Source organism: Notolabrus celidotus, chromosome 4 (genome assembly GCF_009762535.1).
Source record: "Notolabrus celidotus isolate fNotCel1 chromosome 4, fNotCel1.pri, whole genome shotgun sequence".
Taxonomy (NCBI): Eukaryota; Metazoa; Chordata; class Actinopteri; order Labriformes; family Labridae; genus Notolabrus; species Notolabrus celidotus.
In genome coordinates, this window is record NC_048275.1 from 10,819,241 (window position 1) to 10,838,272 (window position 19,032).

General features: G+C 38.6%; 1 protein-coding gene across 1 annotated transcript; it reads left to right on the forward strand.

The window, feature by feature from the left end:
- Positions 1–4,548: 4,548 nt before the first annotated feature.
- Positions 4,549–17,315, forward strand: LOC117811712 (pyrokinin-1 receptor-like). Its single transcript, XM_034682146.1, has 7 exons — positions 4,549–4,580; positions 5,376–5,546; positions 5,695–5,791; positions 12,082–12,287; positions 12,854–13,075; positions 13,154–13,331; positions 15,986–17,315. Exons 2-7 carry the CDS (start codon positions 5,397–5,399, stop codon positions 16,429–16,431), a joined length of 1,299 nt encoding a protein of 432 aa, XP_034538037.1. The 5' UTR covers positions 4,549–4,580; positions 5,376–5,396; the 3' UTR covers positions 16,432–17,315.
- The last annotated feature ends 1,717 nt before the right edge of the window (positions 17,316–19,032 follow it).

Below are 19,032 nucleotides of genomic sequence, written 5' to 3' on the forward strand. Positions count from 1 at the left end.
CAATAATTTTTTTTCTTAAAGATAACATTTAATCTAAAATCAATGTGACATAAACCATTATGGTCTTAATTTGAAAATGATGTGTTACATTAAACATGGTGGGGTTTTGATTTTAAAGGTGACATATCATGCAAAATTGACTTTTTAATGGTTCTCTACCTGAAATATGTGTCCCTGGCATGTCTACAAACCCCCCGAGAATGAAAAAAATCCATTCTGCCCCTGTTTTGATTTCTACACCTTTCTGTAAATGTGTGCTGAAACGAGCCGTTTCAGACTTCCGTGTTTTTGTTACGTAACAACAATATCCGGTCTGTCACGGAGTCAGAGCTCGGAGCTTGTTCAGCCCATAGACTGTATAAAATAATACTGAATCCCTCCTCCGTTTTTCGTTACCTGCACAAATGTGTGCTAACAAGGAGCTTATGAGGGAGGCATGCTAGTTGTAGGCTGTCTTAATAAACACGAAGGTCGGTTTTACTCCCCACGTCTGCAGATTTGAAAATCTAGTGGATGATTTTTATTTATCATGGATAAGTGCTAGCGCTAGTTAGCATAGCTACATAGCTACATGTCGTAGCTGTAGCTTTGTACCAAGACACACGTTGACATACTGACAAATAAAACAACAAGAAACACAGAATCTGTGACCAATCCTTCAGAAAAGGTCCCGCTGCCTTTCTGGCAGAGGTCGGTTTTACTCCCCACGTCTGCAGATTTGAAGATCTAGTAGATGATTTTTATTTGTCATGGATAAGTGCTAGCGCTAATTAGCATAGCCACATAGCTACATGTTCATAGCTGTAGCTGTGTACCAAGACACACGTCGACATACTGACAAATAAAACAACAAGAAACACTAAATCTGTGACCAATCCTTCAGAAAGGTCCTGCTGCCTTTCTGGCAGAGGTCGGTTTTACTCCACAGGCCTGCAGATTTGAAGATCTAGTGGATGATTTTTATTTATCATGGATAAGTGCTAGCGCTAGTTAGCATAGCCACATAGCTACATGTTCGTAGCTGTGTACCAAGACACACGTCGACATACTGACAAATAAAACAACAAGAAACACAGAATCTATGACCAATCCTTCAGAAAGGTCCTGCTACAGGCGCCTCTCCGTCAGGATCTGATTCTGGATCAGATTCAGAGGGTTGAAGTAACGTGATCTCTGAGCAGCCGTGTATATTCAGCCAACATGTAAACATTAGATCAACGTGCTGGAGAGCCAACGCAAATCCAATTCCGGAGGGGGCGTGGTCAGAGGGAAAACAGAGTGTTCTGAGGAGGACTGAAGAAGAGGGCTTTTCAGGCATGCCAAAATCTGATTTCAAAGTGTTTTTTTGAGCATAAACTTTAAAGACATGTTTTGGGGACCTCTTAGACCAATATATATTGATGAAAAAAGCGTGATATGTCACCTTTAAAGGTGGGAGGGGGGCACACAGTCGATAAAGTGCAGTATAAAACCACAGTGATAACCATTCCTTCACCATTATTCTAACTTGCACATATAGCGCCCTCAAATCTGCGCAACAACCTCAAAGCAGTATGTGACTAATAAACTTTGGCATTCTATACTTTATAATTCTCACCTCTCCACTTTCTACATGCAGTCCCTGCTCCCTGCCTGTCCCCTATAATGGCGGCTACTGTTCCAGATACAAGAAATGATTTTCAATAATTAAAACATTTTCCAGGTTTAGATTTCTCATATGTGGTGAACAGTGTAACAGCAGTGTATATCCACACCTTCACAGGAAAGCCAGTGACAGAAGGAGAGGTCGCATTCATAGGAGTTTGTTTAGCAACAACCAACAGAAAGATCATCATACTGTTTATATGAGGAAAGCAAGCAGCAAATCAAAGATGACACTGTTCTTAGTTCCCTGTACAATTAGCATAAGTGAATTGGGACTCAATGTGTCTCACATTGAAAGAAATGTCTAATATTCTTCCTGTATCCTTAATTTGGGAGGTTTGGACACTATGGCTTATAATACAATCCACCTGCAGAACCAGAGAGCATCCACAAAGCCATAACCATGAGATGTGCTCATGCGTGAGCGTCCCGCAGACTCACCTGCTGTGCTTCTGTTTGAAATGGTTTGAATTACAGTCTATGGTTTGAATGAGAGGGAGGGGAGCTGGAAGGGATAAGGGGGAAAAGCAGCATAAGTGAGTGCTTTTTCTGCGTGATCATAGTGCTACAATGTCTCCTGTTTTAAATGGTTAGTTTTTGGACTGTAGACAGTGGAGGGGGGCAAAACTGCCTTCTGAAGAAAGTGCAGTGGACCGGTCCCCTGTGTCCCCCTCGCAATTTATATCACAGACATTAAACATTGGAATTTTGGGGCCTTACAAAGAAAGTTTGAATTAAATATCAAGCCAGTGACTGATTAGCTTGGCTTAGCATGCAATTGAAATTCACTTGAGACCAAGCATACCTGAGGCTTAGTAGGGCTTTGTGATATTTGGTGTGTTCATGATGTTTTTAATAAAGCGTAAAATAGAGAAACCTCAACTTCCAGCTTGTGTAGATTTTGGTGCTCCCTAACATGACAAAGAAGTGTTCTGATGGAAAATCTTTCTTTCGACAGTCAAACGCATCACTAACTTTGAACTTTGCTGTAGGAAAATGTAAATAAAAGCTGTTTCTGCAGTGTACAGTCACCTCATCTTAAACACTATAGTGGCAGCGGCTCCAGACATCTTTAGCTGCTATTTAGATTTAGTCCATCTTGATGCTGCTGATCATGTTTGCTTGTGTCGGTCATGCAGAGGCATCAGGGTAATTCAAGTATGTTTCACAAACGAACTGTATCTTTCTTTTAATTATGCGTTGCATGTTAGCAGTGATGGACAAAGTACACATATTCATTACTTAAGTCAAAGTATAGATCTTCCTGGTCAAATATTACTCCACTACAAGTGAAAGTTGTTCAGTCAAATTATTACTTGAGTTTAAGTACTGAAGCACCTGATTTTAAAAATACTTAAGTATTCAAAGTACTTTTTAAAATATCTTAAAACTTGGTATTTTCACAAAGCATGATGGCAGTCAAGAATACACACAGGAGTACATTCTGTTACATCATGTTTATCTACAAACCATGACTTGAAATCTCTAAAAACTATACCATGGAATAAAAACAGCAACTAAGTTAATCCAAGCACAGACAACTTAGTTTGAAATGTTCATCTGGAATGAAACAAATGTTACGTAGCTCAACACGCTTTCTCAGGTTGGACAGTACATTTTTGTATGTTTGTGCAGAGTGGGAAAAAGGTAGAACATTTCAAACCATACGTATCATTCTTCATTTTAATAGCCATCATTACCACCTCTAAATGAACTGCCTGATCTTGGTGAATTTTGCTCTGTGTTTGCACCATGTTCAACCGTGGAGACGCACGATATAAAGGTATGGCTAAACCACTGAGACAAACAGAACTACACAAACACATTTTACTGTCTCAGGGATCAGATTTCAGAAAAGAGAAGGAAATTCATGAGCTGACTTCAAAGCAAAAGTAGTGAGTAACTAGAGCACTGATAGAAATGTAGTGGAGTAAAAAGTACAATAATTGTCTTCTGAATGTAGTGGAGTGAAAGTAATAAATATCCCCCAAAAATGATACTCGAGTAAAGTACAGATACTCAAAAAATGTACTTAAGTACAGTACTCAAGTAAATTTACTTTGATACTGTCCACTGCTGCATGTTAGGCATGTAAAATAAAGCAGGAAAGGCAAATGCACAGCACAAGATCAGCAATAATCCAATTACTTCTGAGAGTGGTTGACATTTTATTCGTTCATTACTGAGCTTTTGTGGTCTGATCATGTTGGTTGTTTCCCCTTTTTCAAGCCTCTAGACTTTGGTGAGCTAACCAGATGCAGTAGCAGGAACTGGCTACTGGGCTACAAATGAAGAAAAATACAAAAGGTGTAGAGCAATCATGACAGATCAGTCTGGCAATCAGCACATTGAGTTATGTGATTACCATACTCACACCATTCTTTTCGGTGTGTTATTTCTGAATGTCCAACAAGACATCCTTTATGTCTATGAATAATCCAAAACAGTCACATAAGATAAATACCTCACTTTTCTAATAAAGACTTCCCTTTGTAAGAGATTAGTCCCAGTTTATTTAGCTAAATCAGTGTGAGTTTCTCTGCAGTAGCTGCGTCTCCTGTTCACTTCTGATTTCCTCTCAAGAGGGATCCGGAGCAATCATACATTGTAAAAAATCAGAGTGGAGTATCCAGAGAATGTCTTTGCAGGAAGAAGTGCTCACATTTAGAAAGGTAATTGTTTGCATCAGTTATTCAGCACTCATTTACATCATTCCTCAAACTCTCATTCATCTTGCATATTGAAGAAGCTCCATTGACAAAGATTTTCTATAAGCCCTGGCCATCTGTGTGAGGATCATTGGGGAGAGGGGGGAGGAGGGGGAATGAGGGAGTGTCACGATGGAGAGAGAGAGTGAGAGCCAGGGAGGGAAGGAAAAACAGGTGGTTTTTCTCTCCCTGTGAAGAGAGGTGTTGGGCTTCATCTTCTTCTGAGGGGTAAGTCTGACCATTATTCATCAATTTATCACAAAATAAATCATGGCTGTTTGGTTATGAAAAAGGAATCCTCTTCATTTTACTAGTGGCTTTATTGCATGTGTGACAGGCTGTGCTGGATGCTCATGCCAGGGTTTTTTTTTTTTTAGAGCTGTTACATTCCTGTCCAGTTAAACTGTGCTGTTTGACAGAATATTTAAAATACACTGTGTCCTGCATACAGTGCCTCTCACCAGCACATTTTCTCCTCTCACATTAAACTGCAATTGTTCCGTGATTTTTACAAAATGCAGACAGTTGTGTTATCAAAATGCAACAGGTTACCAAGTCAGCATGCTCAGGATGACTGTCAGAGATTTGTGTGCACACTTATCTCTTAGCTTCTTCCTGTCCTAAAGCGTGTCTCTTATTTTTATGTTATCTGTATAAAAGGATTCAGTCCTAGGATTTAGTTTGAGTTTTGCATAAACAATATATTTCTGTCAAAACCAATATTATGTACAACATTACATGTACTATATGAATCACGTGTTTAATGTAAGACTTTCACTCAATGTCAACACATTTCAAAATCTGAATGTTAATCATAATCATTTTGAAAGGTGAGAACATGAATCATGCACACTGAACAGTTGCAACAAGTGGGTATTAAAACATCCATTTCAAAACTGTTGTGAAAGCAGCAAGGACCAGAGTAATTAATTTGTGCTCATCACAATGGTTGAAATTGATCTCATTATCCTTTTAACTCATTTTTGGAAATTATCTTTTTTTTTTTCTTTCATTCTTCTCCAGTTCTCTACCAGCTGCCTCATCATGAACCTCTCAGATCAGATCAAATTCCTGTTCAGCTGTAATGTCAGTCCCAGTGAGACGCCTCAGCTCGACATCAGTGTCACCAAAAGAGAGCCGTTGGTAATCGCTGTTCCCATGACAGTCTTCTACAGCATCATCTTCTTGTTTGGAGTATGCACATTTAATACACACTGAAACACAAGAGCCAGTATCATCTTCTGAAGTGCATAAACTATGTGATGGTAGATTAAAAAAGCAATCATGGACTCTATAATCATATAATCAATGACTTGAAATTATGTTACCTATTGTTCCACAGGTTCTGTTTAATGGCGTGAGCATTCTGACTCTCCTTTTGGATGCCCATATGAGAGTCAGCGCCATACGTTTCTACCTCCTCAGCTTGGTTGTATCAGGTAAACAGTACTACAGAACTACTAATTAAGATATGCATTTAACCCTCATACACCTCTTGTCTAATTATGCACTTTATGTTTTTACATGTACTCGTATTTGTGATGTTTTTTTTTGTTTTCATGTCTTTGGGCTGTAATTTATGACCAATCTGGCACTAGAAATTCCTTTGTGTGATTCATCAAGTCTATCATATCGTATCATTTCATCTCAAATTATTTCTAATCAAATGAAATAGAATCAAAATGTGTTGTATTCCATCTTCTTATCATCCTTTCATGTCTTATTGTATCATACCATCTTGTATTTTATCATATAGTGTTGTATTTTACTTATCACATTATTTTGTTTTACAAAATGTTTTTTTTTTCATTACCTTAGAATGAGCCTTTTATATCTACATAAGGAGCAGGTCCCCTCTAGCAGAGACCACCATGTTCCTGCAGTAGCACAGAACAGACAAACTAGTAGGGGCGATTTGTGTTTCTGTATTAAGTGATAATCTGCCAGAAATGCAAATTTGTTTGATAGTTGTTTTTGATAGTAAAGTTGATGGATGAAATATAATACTTATAATGCATCAACGGAGCTTCTTGTCTTTGAAGGAAACTGAAGAGGGGATTGGACAGGGGAGCATTTTAGTCTATTACCTGACTGCTGATATCGCTATACATTTCCAATTCTACACACTGTACCTTTAATGAATTGAATCACATTGTATCATGTCATATCGTACCATAGGGTATCGTATTCTATCATATTGTATCGTATCGTTCCTTATCGTACCATATCATACCGTATCATACTGTATCACATCGTACCATACGGTATCGTATTGTACCGTATCGTATCGTATCGTATCACATCTTACCATACCGTATCGTACTGTTTGGTATTGTACCGCATCGTAGCGTATCGTAGCGTACCGTATCGTAGCGTATCGCATCGTATCGTATCGTATCGTATCGTATCGCATCGTATCACATCTTACCATACCGTATTGTACCGTATCGTACCGTATCGTACCGTATTGTACCGTATCGTACCGTATCGTACCGTATCACATCTTACCATACCGTATCGTACTGTTTGGTATCGTACCGTATCGTACCGTATCGTACCGTATCGTACCGTATCGTACCGTATCTTACCGTATCGTACCGTATCGTACCGTATCGTACCGTACCGTATCGTACCGTATCACATCTCACCATACCGTATCATACTGTTTGGTATTGTATCGTATTCTATCGTATCGTACCATATCATACCGTATCGTATCGTATCATATAGTACCGCACCGTATCGTATCATATCACATCACATCTTACCATACTGTATCGTACTGTTTGGTATTGTATCGTATTGTATCGTATCGTACAGTATCATACCGTATCGTACCGTACCGTACCGTATCATATTTAAAGATTTTAGAAAGATTAGTGTCCAAACAACTCCTCTCTGTGCTGGAAAATAACAAGACTTTTGAAAAATTCCAGTCTGGCTTTCGCAAGCATCACAGCACGGAGACAGCACTACTTAAAGTCACTAATGACCTTTTAATGGCTGCAGATCAAGGCATGTGCTCAGTCCTTGTGCTCCTGGATCTGAGCGCAGCCTTTGACACTATAGACCACAACATTTTATTGGACAGATTAGAGCATTGGGTAGGGGTTTCTGGTACGGTTTTAGAATGGTTCAAATCTTATTTTAATAATAGAAGGTTCTGTGTGTCTGTAAATAATTATGTTTCTGGTTTTACTGAGGTGAAGTATGGTGTGCCTCAGGGGTCGGTTTTGGGTCCGATTTTATTTTCCTTGTATATGCTCCCCCTGGGGCACATCATAAGCAAGCATGGTGTTTTATTTCATTTTTATGCAGATGATTCACAGTTATACCTGCCCATCAGACACACAGACCCTGGCATGCTGAGTTCACTGAATAATTGCTTGTCAGAAATAAAGAGCTGGATGTCAAGAAACTTTTTACAATTAAACTCAAACAAGACAGAGATCATTTTAATCGGACCACCACACATGACCAAGCAGTTACTGCCATCTGCTGGTCAAATGGCGAACCACATAAAACCTGTTGCAAAGAATCTTGGCGTCTGGTTTGACAGCAATTTAACATTTGAGCATCATATCACAAAACTTGTACAGTCGTGTTTTTACCACCTCAGAAACATTTCTAAAATTCGGTCCGTTTTAACTTTTAAAGACACTGAGACGATTTTACATGCTTTTATCTCATCACGCCTGGACTATTGTAACAGTCTTTTTAGCAGCCTGCACAACAAATCACTTGATCGTCTCCAGACTGTACAGAACTCAGCTGCCAGGGTTTTAACCAGAACCAGAAAATTCGACCACATCTCTCCGGTTTTAGCTTCCTTGCACTGGCTCCCTGTATGTTTTAGAATTGATTTTAAGATTTTACTGATTACTTTTAAAGCCCTGCATGGGCTTGCTCCGAGCTATATAGCAGACCTTTTAACACCCTATGAGCCGACACGTACATTGAGATCCTCGGGCAGAGGTTTACTGTGCATTCCAAACACTAAAATGAAAACAAAAGGGGACAGAGCGTTTGCAGTAAGGGGTCCGACGCTCTGGAACCTTCTGCCCGAGGAGATCAGGTCTGCTGAGTCAGTGAGCTCTTTTAAATCCCTTCTTAAAACATACTTTTATCGCAGAGCCTTCCCGGATTTTATCTGAATTTTATTTTATTTTAACCGTCTTTAAGAAATATATTTTGAAAGAATTTTATTCCTTTAGAGTTCTTTTAAGGGAATTTTATGTCTTTTAAAATATGTTTTATTTCTTTATCTTGACTTGTGTGTTTTTATGATCTGCCTGTTTTATTTGCTACCCATGTAAAGCACTTTGTAACCTGGTTTTGAAAGGTGCTCTACAAATAAAAATTATTATTATTATTATTATTATTATATCACATCACATCTTACCATACTGTATGGTACTGTTTGGTATTGTATCGTATTGTACCGTATCGTAACGTACCGTATCGTATCACATCACATCTTATCATACTGTATCGTACTGTTTGGTATTGTATCGTATTGTATCGTATCGTACAGTATCATACCGTATCGTACCGTACCGTACCGTATCATATCACATCACATCTTACCATACTGTATGGTACTGTTTGGTATTGTATCGTATCGTACTGTACCGTATCGTACCGTATCGTATCACATCCAATCTTACCATACTGTATCGTACTGTTTGGTATTGTATCGTATTGTATCGTATCGTACCGTATCATACCGTATCGTATTGTACCGTACCGTGCTGTATTGTATCGTATCGTATCGTATCACATCTTACCATACCGTATCGTACTGTTTGGTATTGTATCGTATTGTATCGTATCGTACTGTACCGTATCGTACCGTATCGTACCGTACCGTATCGTATCACATCACATCTTACCATACTGTATCGTACTGTTTGGTATTGTATCGTACTGTTTGGTATCGTACTGTTTGGTATCGTACCGTATCGTACCGTATCGTACCGTATCTTACCGTATCGTACCGTATCGTACCGTATCGTACCGTATCACATCTTACCATACCGTATCGTACTGTTTGGTATCGTACCGTATCGTACCGTATCGTACTGTATCGTACCGTATCGTACCGTACCGTATCATACCGTATCGTACCGTATCACATCTCACCATACCGTATCATACTGTTTGGTATTGTATCGTATTCTATCGTATCGTACCATATCATACCGTATCGTATCATATCATATAGTACCGCACCGTATCGTATCATATCACATCACATCTTACCATACTGTATGGTACTGTTTGGTATTGTATCGTATTGTACCGTATCGTAACGTACGGTATCGTATCACATCACATCTTATCATACTGTATCGTACTGTTTGGTATTGTATCGTATTGTATCGTATCGTACAGTATCATACCGTATCGTACCGTACCGTATCATATCACATCACATCTTACCATACTGTATGGTACTGTTTGGTATTGTATCGTATCGTACTGTACCGTATCGTACCGTATCGTATCACATCACATCTTACCATACTGTATCGTACTGTTTGGTATTGTATCGTATTGTATCGTATCGTACCGTATCATACCGTATCGTATCGTACCGTACCGTGCTGTATTGTATCGTATCGTATCGTATCACATCTTACCATACCGTATCGTACTGTTTGGTATTGTATCGTATTGTATCGTATCGTACTGTACCGTATCGTACCGTATCGTACCGTACCGTATCGTATCACATCACATCTTACCATACTGTATCGTACTGTTTGGTATTGTATCGTACTGTTTGGTATCGTACTGTTTGGTATCGTACCGTATCGTACCGTATCGTACCGTATCTTACCGTATCGTACCGTATCGTATCGTACCGTATCGTACCGTATCACATCTTACCATACCGTATCGTACTGTTTGGTATCGTACCGTATCGTACCGTATCGTACTGTATCGTACCGTATCGTACCGTACCGTATCATACCGTATCGTACCGTATCACATCTCACCATACCGTATCATACTGTTTGGTATTGTATCGTATTCTATCGTATCGTACCATATCATACCGTATCGTATCGTATCATATAGTACCGCACCGTATCGTATCATATCACATCACATCTTACCATACTGTATCGTACTGTTTGGTATTGTATCGTATTGTACCGTATCGTAACGTACCGTATCGTATCACATCACATCTTATCATACTGTATCGTACTGTTTGGTATTGTATCGTATTGTATCGTATCGTACAGTATCATACCGTATCGTACCGTACCGTACCGTACCGTATCATATCACATCACATCTTACCATACTGTATGGTACTGTTTGGTATTGTATCGTATCGTACTGTACCGTATCGTATCATATCACATTGTACGATATCGTATTGTATTGTACCGTATCGTACCGTATCGTATCGTATCATATCACATCGTACGATATCGTATTGTATTGTACCGTATCGCACCGTATCATACCGTATCGTATTGTACCGTACCTTATCGTATCGTTTCATGTCATATCGTACCTTATCGTACCTTACTGTATTGTCACATAACCTATCGTATCGTATCGTACCTTATCGTACCGTTTGGTATAGTATCGTATCGTACTGTACGGTATCGTCCCGTATCGTATCGTACCGTATCGTATCGATTGGTATCATATCGTGTCGTAACGGCATTGTCTGTCTGGGTTGGTATTGAATGGTATCGTAAAGTATCATATCGTACCCTTATGTATAGTCTTGTATCCTATCATAGTTTATTATGTAGCATTGTGGGACTACTACTGTTAATTGTAACTATAATTTTCGAGGTGACAAATGGCATTTCATTGCCAGTATTGGCAACCCCAAACGTAATACTTTAAGTTACTGTATAATGCAGCTGAGTTGACCTTTTAAGTTGTTAACAAAGTATTTCTTAATTGATTAAAAAAAACACATCATTAATGCCATGAATAGTTTCCACTGTACTTCAAGCTTCTCATATAAACAAGACTGTGAAAATTGAAAGACAGTTTGTAGTGTGTTATCACTGTGTACCAAGAAAAATAGAAATTGTTTTGTGCCATTAGGATGAATGAATGTGAGTTGTTTTCTATAGGTGCTAAAATGAAGTGACGCTGTTATAAACAGTACAAGGACAGCTTTCTGTGGGTTTTGATCATCACTGTGAAAATATAACAAAACTGAGAAATACCCTTGAGGTCCAGTCCTCTTCAGATATTTTATAAAAGAAATGTAACACTACATCTGATTATTGTGATTAGAATTATCAAAGTGCCCAATGGCATTTCATCTTGATTAAAGTGCATACTAAATCAAGATGCCATTTAGATGCCACTAATTTCTGTTTACATTTTAATTCCACTAAGGTTGTTTTTTCAGGCTTGATCTTTGAAGTCTATGAATGTCATATATCACCTACTGTGTGTCTTTATCATACCCCCAGGGGTGACAACTGCTTTTAAAGTTTAACCTTATTTTCCACTATAAAAATTTAATAAATTATCTGAAGTACACTGAAATAAATCTGATTTTGGCATATATTTTAAACACAAGACTGAAGATCAGAGGGTTAGTTATAAGAGAAATAATATTTACATGACATATATTTTAGTTTGAATGCTGTTAGTTTAGGTTTTGTGCATTTCTTTGTGTTTTCTTCTTCAATTTGAATTTGCTTCGTTTCAATCATTTTCTTATGTCTTTAAATTTCAGACATTCTGCAGCTGTTGACCATCCCAGTAACTCTGTACCGGTACTACTGGGAGAGCTACCCGTGGCGTCTGGGCCAAGTTGTGTGCAAGGTCTACTTCATGGTCCGTCAAGTGTACTGCGCCACCACAAGCTGGGTTATCATGATCTTCACCACTGAGCGTTATGCAGCCATCTGCCACACCATGTGGTCTGTCTCCAGCCTAAAGGTTGAGTACGCTCAAGAAAAAATATCCCTCAGAATTGTCCAAAATGTACTGCTATCACAGCCAAAAATAAATTGATGCAAAAAAAATAAAAAATCCAACATAAAACTGGTTATTCTGTCCAGTATTTTCACCATATTTGGCCACAACTCTCACAATGGTTGGATTTTCCCGGCGAGTTTGTTTCTTTTTGCTTTTTCAAAATACATTTTATAAGACACTGATTACAGTAATGTGAATAGAATTGTGTATCCATCATATGGCATTGTCAAGTTAGATTAGAAATACTGCAGATCCTTTAAAAATATCTATATTATTTGAAAAACAGAGTGATTTGAAATTCTTCAGACGGAAAAAGAACAGAAAGGTGTTTTTTAACTAGCACACCATCTGAAAGAACAGAATGTCATACAAAAGAAGGCTGGAAATTAAATTTGCAATACAGAATATGCACTTTTCACTACTTGCCTTTGAGGAGGAAGAATATAAATGGAAATATTATAAGTGTAGATCAAATTTAGCATTTCACAAATCACTGCAAATCAAATTTCTCTTTTTCGTTCTGACAGAAGTCTCGGCTGCCGTGCCTGCTCTCAGTGTGGATCATCTCCCTGGTCTCAGCTGTACCCTTTGCTCTGGTGTATGACCAGGCTCAGGCCTGCATCCTGGACTACACTGCCACCAAACAAGAAGACGCCTTTCATGTGTCCACCATGTGCGAGATGACAGAACCTGATCCTGCTCCTATCTACAAAGGAGCTTTACTCCTGAGGGCGGGGGTTTTCTTTCTGGTAAGATAAGTGCTCTCCTAAAGCTTTTGAACTTATCTGAAATTTGAGGAGGTTCTCATCATGCCTTTCCTTCTACAGGTCCCTTTGGTCTCCATCTTCACTCTGTATATGCTCATTTTGCTCTACCTGAAGAGAAACGGGCGTCAGAGGAGGAACATGGGTCTGACACGGCCAGATCCAGAGGGGAGGCGAGACGTCCAGTGCCATCAGAATGGCAAGCTACTGTTAAATGAAAAGAGAGCTCTGAAACTCATGGGTGAGCATAGTTTAACTCCAAATGTCTTTCATTTATCTCAGACTGATGAAGCCTGATTAAGGATTGAGGTTTACAAGGGACATGGAATTAAAAACTCAATTATATGCCTAAAATGTCCTGTAGAGAATGTGATGCTAGTATCTTCAACAGGACCACATCCATCCCTGCCTCAAAAACTGCTGTAAACCATGCAAATAAGTTTGGTGTAGCTGCTTGTAATCTAATAGAAAGGGGAGGTGCATTGGACCCTTGTTTGCTCCTATAGTGTCCCTTGTTTTATAATTTCCTGCAGAGGTCATCATTGTCAAATAAATGGCAATGGTCAATTGCACAGTTCCCCTGGTTCCAAGTTTGAATATCTGCTTTGAAGAAATTTACATTTAGAGAAAACGGTTTTGGTGCAAAATTCAATTTCAATAAGTGCTCCTGTGACATGACCCTTCTTTCTCATCTGTATGATGACCATTATTAGAGACACTCTATCATGAAATGTCCATCATATTAATAGGAAAATAAAAAAAAGTCAACAGAAACAGGAACAAATACATTTTGTTTGATGTTTGGATCTTGATAGCCAGTACTGTCAGATCACAGGAAGCACTCATAAGATGCTTCATTCTTAGATCTGAGGGATTTTATGGCGGTCATTTTTTAAACATGATCCTCTTGTTTTCCAGTTTGGTTTTTCACCACAAGGAAAAAAATTAAACAATAACAAGACCATGCATAAGAACTTCATCTGCAATTTTAATGCTGTGACTTTTTCCAACCACTAAAGTAATGAAGCCATTAAATCTTACTCACAGATGAGACACAATAATAATTCCTCCAAAGTGTGATTGCCCAACTTCTAAAAAAACACAATTAAATGTTCATCTTCCAGAAGCAGTTTAGAAAAACAAATACGTTTAGAAATACTTTTTTTTACACACAGAAAACCCTAGACGTATTTCCATCTGTCAAAAAGAACAATTCCTCCTGTGACACTTAGAAAACAAAAAGTAAAACAAAAAAAAGACCGCCGCACACTGAAATGACTTTACTTAGACTTAATTGTGACAAAAAATAAATATGCTCACAATAAAGTCTAAGTAAAGTCATTTCAGTTTGCAGCAGTCTACTCTTTGTTTCCTATATATATGTATATTCCTGCAACTGACCGGCACCTGATAACGTAATGCGGCTGTAGATGGAAAGCCTTGTTTATCATTAGTACTCCTGTGACACATTCAAACAGCCATAAGAAGACTCTTGTCATGGTTTAACTCTCCTGCAAACACTGATTCAGATCACAAATAATTTTTATTCATGTGTTCATTCCAAGCAGCAACCACCAGTCTAAAAATATGAGTCCAATGCGGAAGTGCTAAAAACTACAGTTCATCGTGGATCCGCTTGAGGCTGGCTCTGGAAGTACCGGAAACCACATACACACACATTCAAAAAAGCTGATCTTTACAGCAGAAATAAACATGTTTACAGCCTGGTACAAAAGATGAGTGTAGTCTGGATAGCTCATTTCTCGATCGGCACACACTGTACGGGGGTGAATTTTTTTTCTAATGCAGCAATTTCAAAGATGTTTAGATTACGAGTCTTCCGATGAGAGACACAGCTGACTTGATTGACAGGCGGCAACACTGTAGCTGTTGGCTAGGAGGCTCAAAGCCCACCTCTTTACGTCACAATCACTCGACAGCAGCAATATGGCTGCCGCTGACGATTGGCCTCAAAACAGCGCTTCGGAAACAGACGGGTGACATCACGGATGCTACGTCCATATTTCATACAGTCTATGGTTCATTCTCAGTAGTTGTTTATGTTTTGTTGTTGTCTTGTGTTTGTTTATCTTTTTTCTTTTTAATTGTGTGTGGAAGTGTGATTCTGTCGTTATAATGCTGTAAAACCAAAAACCAGTTGGTGGGTGATGAGGGCGATGTGTCCTAATGGTCCAAAATATTTCAGTTGAGTGGGCCTGAAAACCTTAATCAAGGACATGTAGCTTATTTTTGTTTCATGCTTTTCATGGTTTGTACATTTCAGACTTTGGTTAGTAGATTTCCAGGGATGGGCTGGGGTGTTTTGGATCATTGTTGTGTTTAAGTTCTTTCATTTTTGGGAGTGTTGTTAGTATACGTTTTGGATATTGTTTTCTACCTAGAGTTGAAGCCCCTCTCTTCTGACTCCCTCTGCTGACGTATAGCATCTTTGACCTTATCATCCCCCATAGTTTTAACGCTTTTCCATCTGTGAAGATGGAACAGAGCATGTCTCTCTTCCCCTGTTGTGAACAATGTCAGACACGAAATTGACCTGAGCGACTGACGAGTCTGTGGGAGAAGTCTGCACAGTGGGGATTGACTAGTGAAGGCAGGACATTGATGTCTAGCTGGAAAAATCCAACCAAAAGATGCAGGTCAATCAAAAGTCTGAATCTGTAACTCACACTGTGCTTCTAACTTTAGAATTAGTTCTCCTTCTCCGGGGCAATCAGATGGAAGTAGAGAAGCTAATGCAACATAAAGGAGATGTTGTGGAATCTCACCTAAGTGTTTGATGGCATGCATTTGGAAAGAACATGCAAATCAATGCAGATGTAGAGTTTTTTTTTAACTCCATTAACTTGATGCAGTAATCTTTGTTTTGCATTCCAGGTGCAGTCGTCGTGGCCTTTTTTGTTTGTAACTTTCCAGACATTGCCTCGTCACTGATGCAGGTCTATGTGGTCATTTGGTCCGACACGGTTCTCTCAGTCTACACTGTCCTGAAATCCTACTTATCCCTTCCACTGTGGTACATCAACGGTGCTCTGGACCCCCTGCTGTTCTGTATTTCCTCGCACACATTTCGCAGGGCATGCTGGAGGACTCTGGGCAGGCTCAGACCTCACTGCTACATAAAGTATGGGAGCATGTCTTGGCTGCGACAGAGAAGTTCTTGTGAAGAAGCAAGCACATCAGCAAGAGAGAGGATTAATGGAAAGTTCTACAGAGAGAGGACAGATGAAAAGCAAAGTAAAGTCAACAAGAAGTCAGATCAGAAAGACGGTGATAGCCATGAGAATTCCTCCAAAATGAAGATGCAACCTCAGAAAACCTGAAGTTATATTATGCTCCTTTGGACCGTTGAAGACTCGCTACAAATGTGTCCACCTGGTAGATGAAAAAAAATGTTTTGTTCTTATTAATGTGCTTTCCTTCTGTTCTGTAAGTTTCTCTCATACTGTTATGAAATCTGATTTCACATGCTTTGAGTCAAAGTTATTTAAAGCCCTGGTGAGGAACTCTAAGTTTGTGTTGATTTTGGCAGCTCCTGTGGACAAAGCGGTACCTCTAATCTCTTTACTTGTTTTGTCTCGTGCATGTGAAAGAAGAGTTCCTTTAAACTACCAAGAATCTTTGCTAAGAAAATGTTTAAAAAAAGAAGAAAAAAAGTCTGTCAGTCTGGGTCATGACCAGATAAAAAAAATGTCTTGGTCCACAGAGGGTTTACCTGTACTGTAAAAAGTAACAAGGCTCTTCTTTAGAAGCTCTTTTGTCATTGAAAATATGTTTAGTGCTTTGAAGTTTATGTTTGTATGAAAATGTCTTTCTTCAAGTCTGATACAACCTAAAACATATTGGACAGCATGTGCTTGTGGATGTTATGTTGGGTTTAAAATACATAAACTGTCAACTGTACTGCTCACGTGTAATACTAATGACTGCAGATGTGACTCACCCAATTATGTTCAATCAAGAGACCAAAATAGTGGAGATAAAATAACTGGCTAAAAAAAAGCAGGGTTTGTACATTTCTGCTGTTTGCATTACACAATGACTGTGTCTGAATGAGTTACAGATGCATTACTTGCTAGCACTAATAGCTAACTTAAAGGTAACTCTGGGGCTGACAAAACTGACCCACAAAGGTAAAGATCTCTCAAATGTATGTTAGTTTTTCAGGAAAAACATTCATATTATACCTTTATAGACCATGTTAATTACCCTGGGTCTGCAACCCCAGTTCAATAGGAGCTGGGATGCTGTGTAAAATGTTGATAAAAACTGAACTGGATGGTTTGCAAATCAATTTAAGACTACATTTCATTAAAATAGTGCAACGACAACAAATCAAATGTTCAACTGAAAATGTTACATATATATATATATATATATATATATATATATATATATATATATATATATATATATATAAATATACATATGTATTTAGAAATCATGGACGCTACATCTTCCACTCTAAAGACAGAAGAGACCACCTGGCTTGTTATCAGCACAGTTTAAAAGCCAACACCCCTGAGGATGCATAAGTGCCCATGGCATGGGTAGCTTCCACTTCAGATAGGCACTATTAATGCCGAACAATATAGATTTAGAGAGGCAACAATTCCCAAGAGCTCTTGTCAAGAGGGGGAGACGTGATGACTATGTCGAGACACATCCAGCTAGTATCCAGCTTATATATGACATGGACACCCATGGAGCACAGTGTGATGTAAGTCTAGTTTCACTCCCTGACACTGCAGCTGTCTACTTTATTATCACCTAAAGGGTGATAAAGTCAGTTTTACCATTGTTATTCATACATAAATCATTTGTCTTTCTGCTTCACACTGTCTTTTCTCCACGTCTGTCCATCTATTCTCATCTGTCTGGCACCTGTTCATGACTGATAGTATTTTAAGACACTTTTTCAAAAAGAGCACATCTAGACCTCCCTCTATCATACTATTAATACAGACCCACACTAATCCATAAACAAAACACTTGGCAATAATTAACAAGAAACAGTGATGAAGAAAAATGTCCTTTTACCAAGCAGAAACCTCAGGGTGTGTTGGGTTTGGGAGTGATAAAGAGGGAGATGCAGAAAGGGAAATGGATCAATACAGTAAACAAAGTTCCAAGAATAGAGGCAGATAATGTAGATGCTGCAGCACCAGCAATAATGGTAAAGGTTATGCAGTATTAGCAGGACCAGCAGAATAATGATAATGGACTGATAATAATTATAACAGGTTAAGTCAGCAATTTTAATAATAGGAATAACAACTGTATTGATGATAGAGGGAAGATTGGTAAACTCTAGCAGTCAGGGTTTCAGTCTCACCTACCTACCTACCTACCTACCTACCTACCTTGGAGTCTAAAGTCTAATTTTTCTGCCGTAAAGTTTCATCTCACATCTACACAGCACTTTAAAGATCTATGTTTCACATTTCCTTGATTATTGTTCTTCTTTTTATGATCAGGCTGTCATTTTTTACTTCTCAAAAGGCTGAATGACAGCTGAAGAGGCAGCGGTGATTGATGGCATTTCCTCTACCACTGCCTGTTATAGTAAGCAACAACAAATCAATGAGTTAAAACAAATAGAAAGACACAGCCTCGCCTTAGAGTCTGTATTTAACTCTAAATTCCCTCCTAATTCTAACATGCATTAGCAACACTAAGATATAATTACCTGCAAATGCACTGCCTTTGTAATGTTAAAAGCACATTTAATTAATTTTAAAGATGTATGCTTCCAACTGACTGGGTGTATTATTAGGTGTTGCTAGGTGACCAGTGAACATCAGGATTTTTTATGCAAATACATGCAGATATTGACCAACACTCGATGACATGAACACAAATGGACTACTGTAATAAGACATTATTACACACTGCTCTAAATTATATTTTGCTTTTAAAAATAG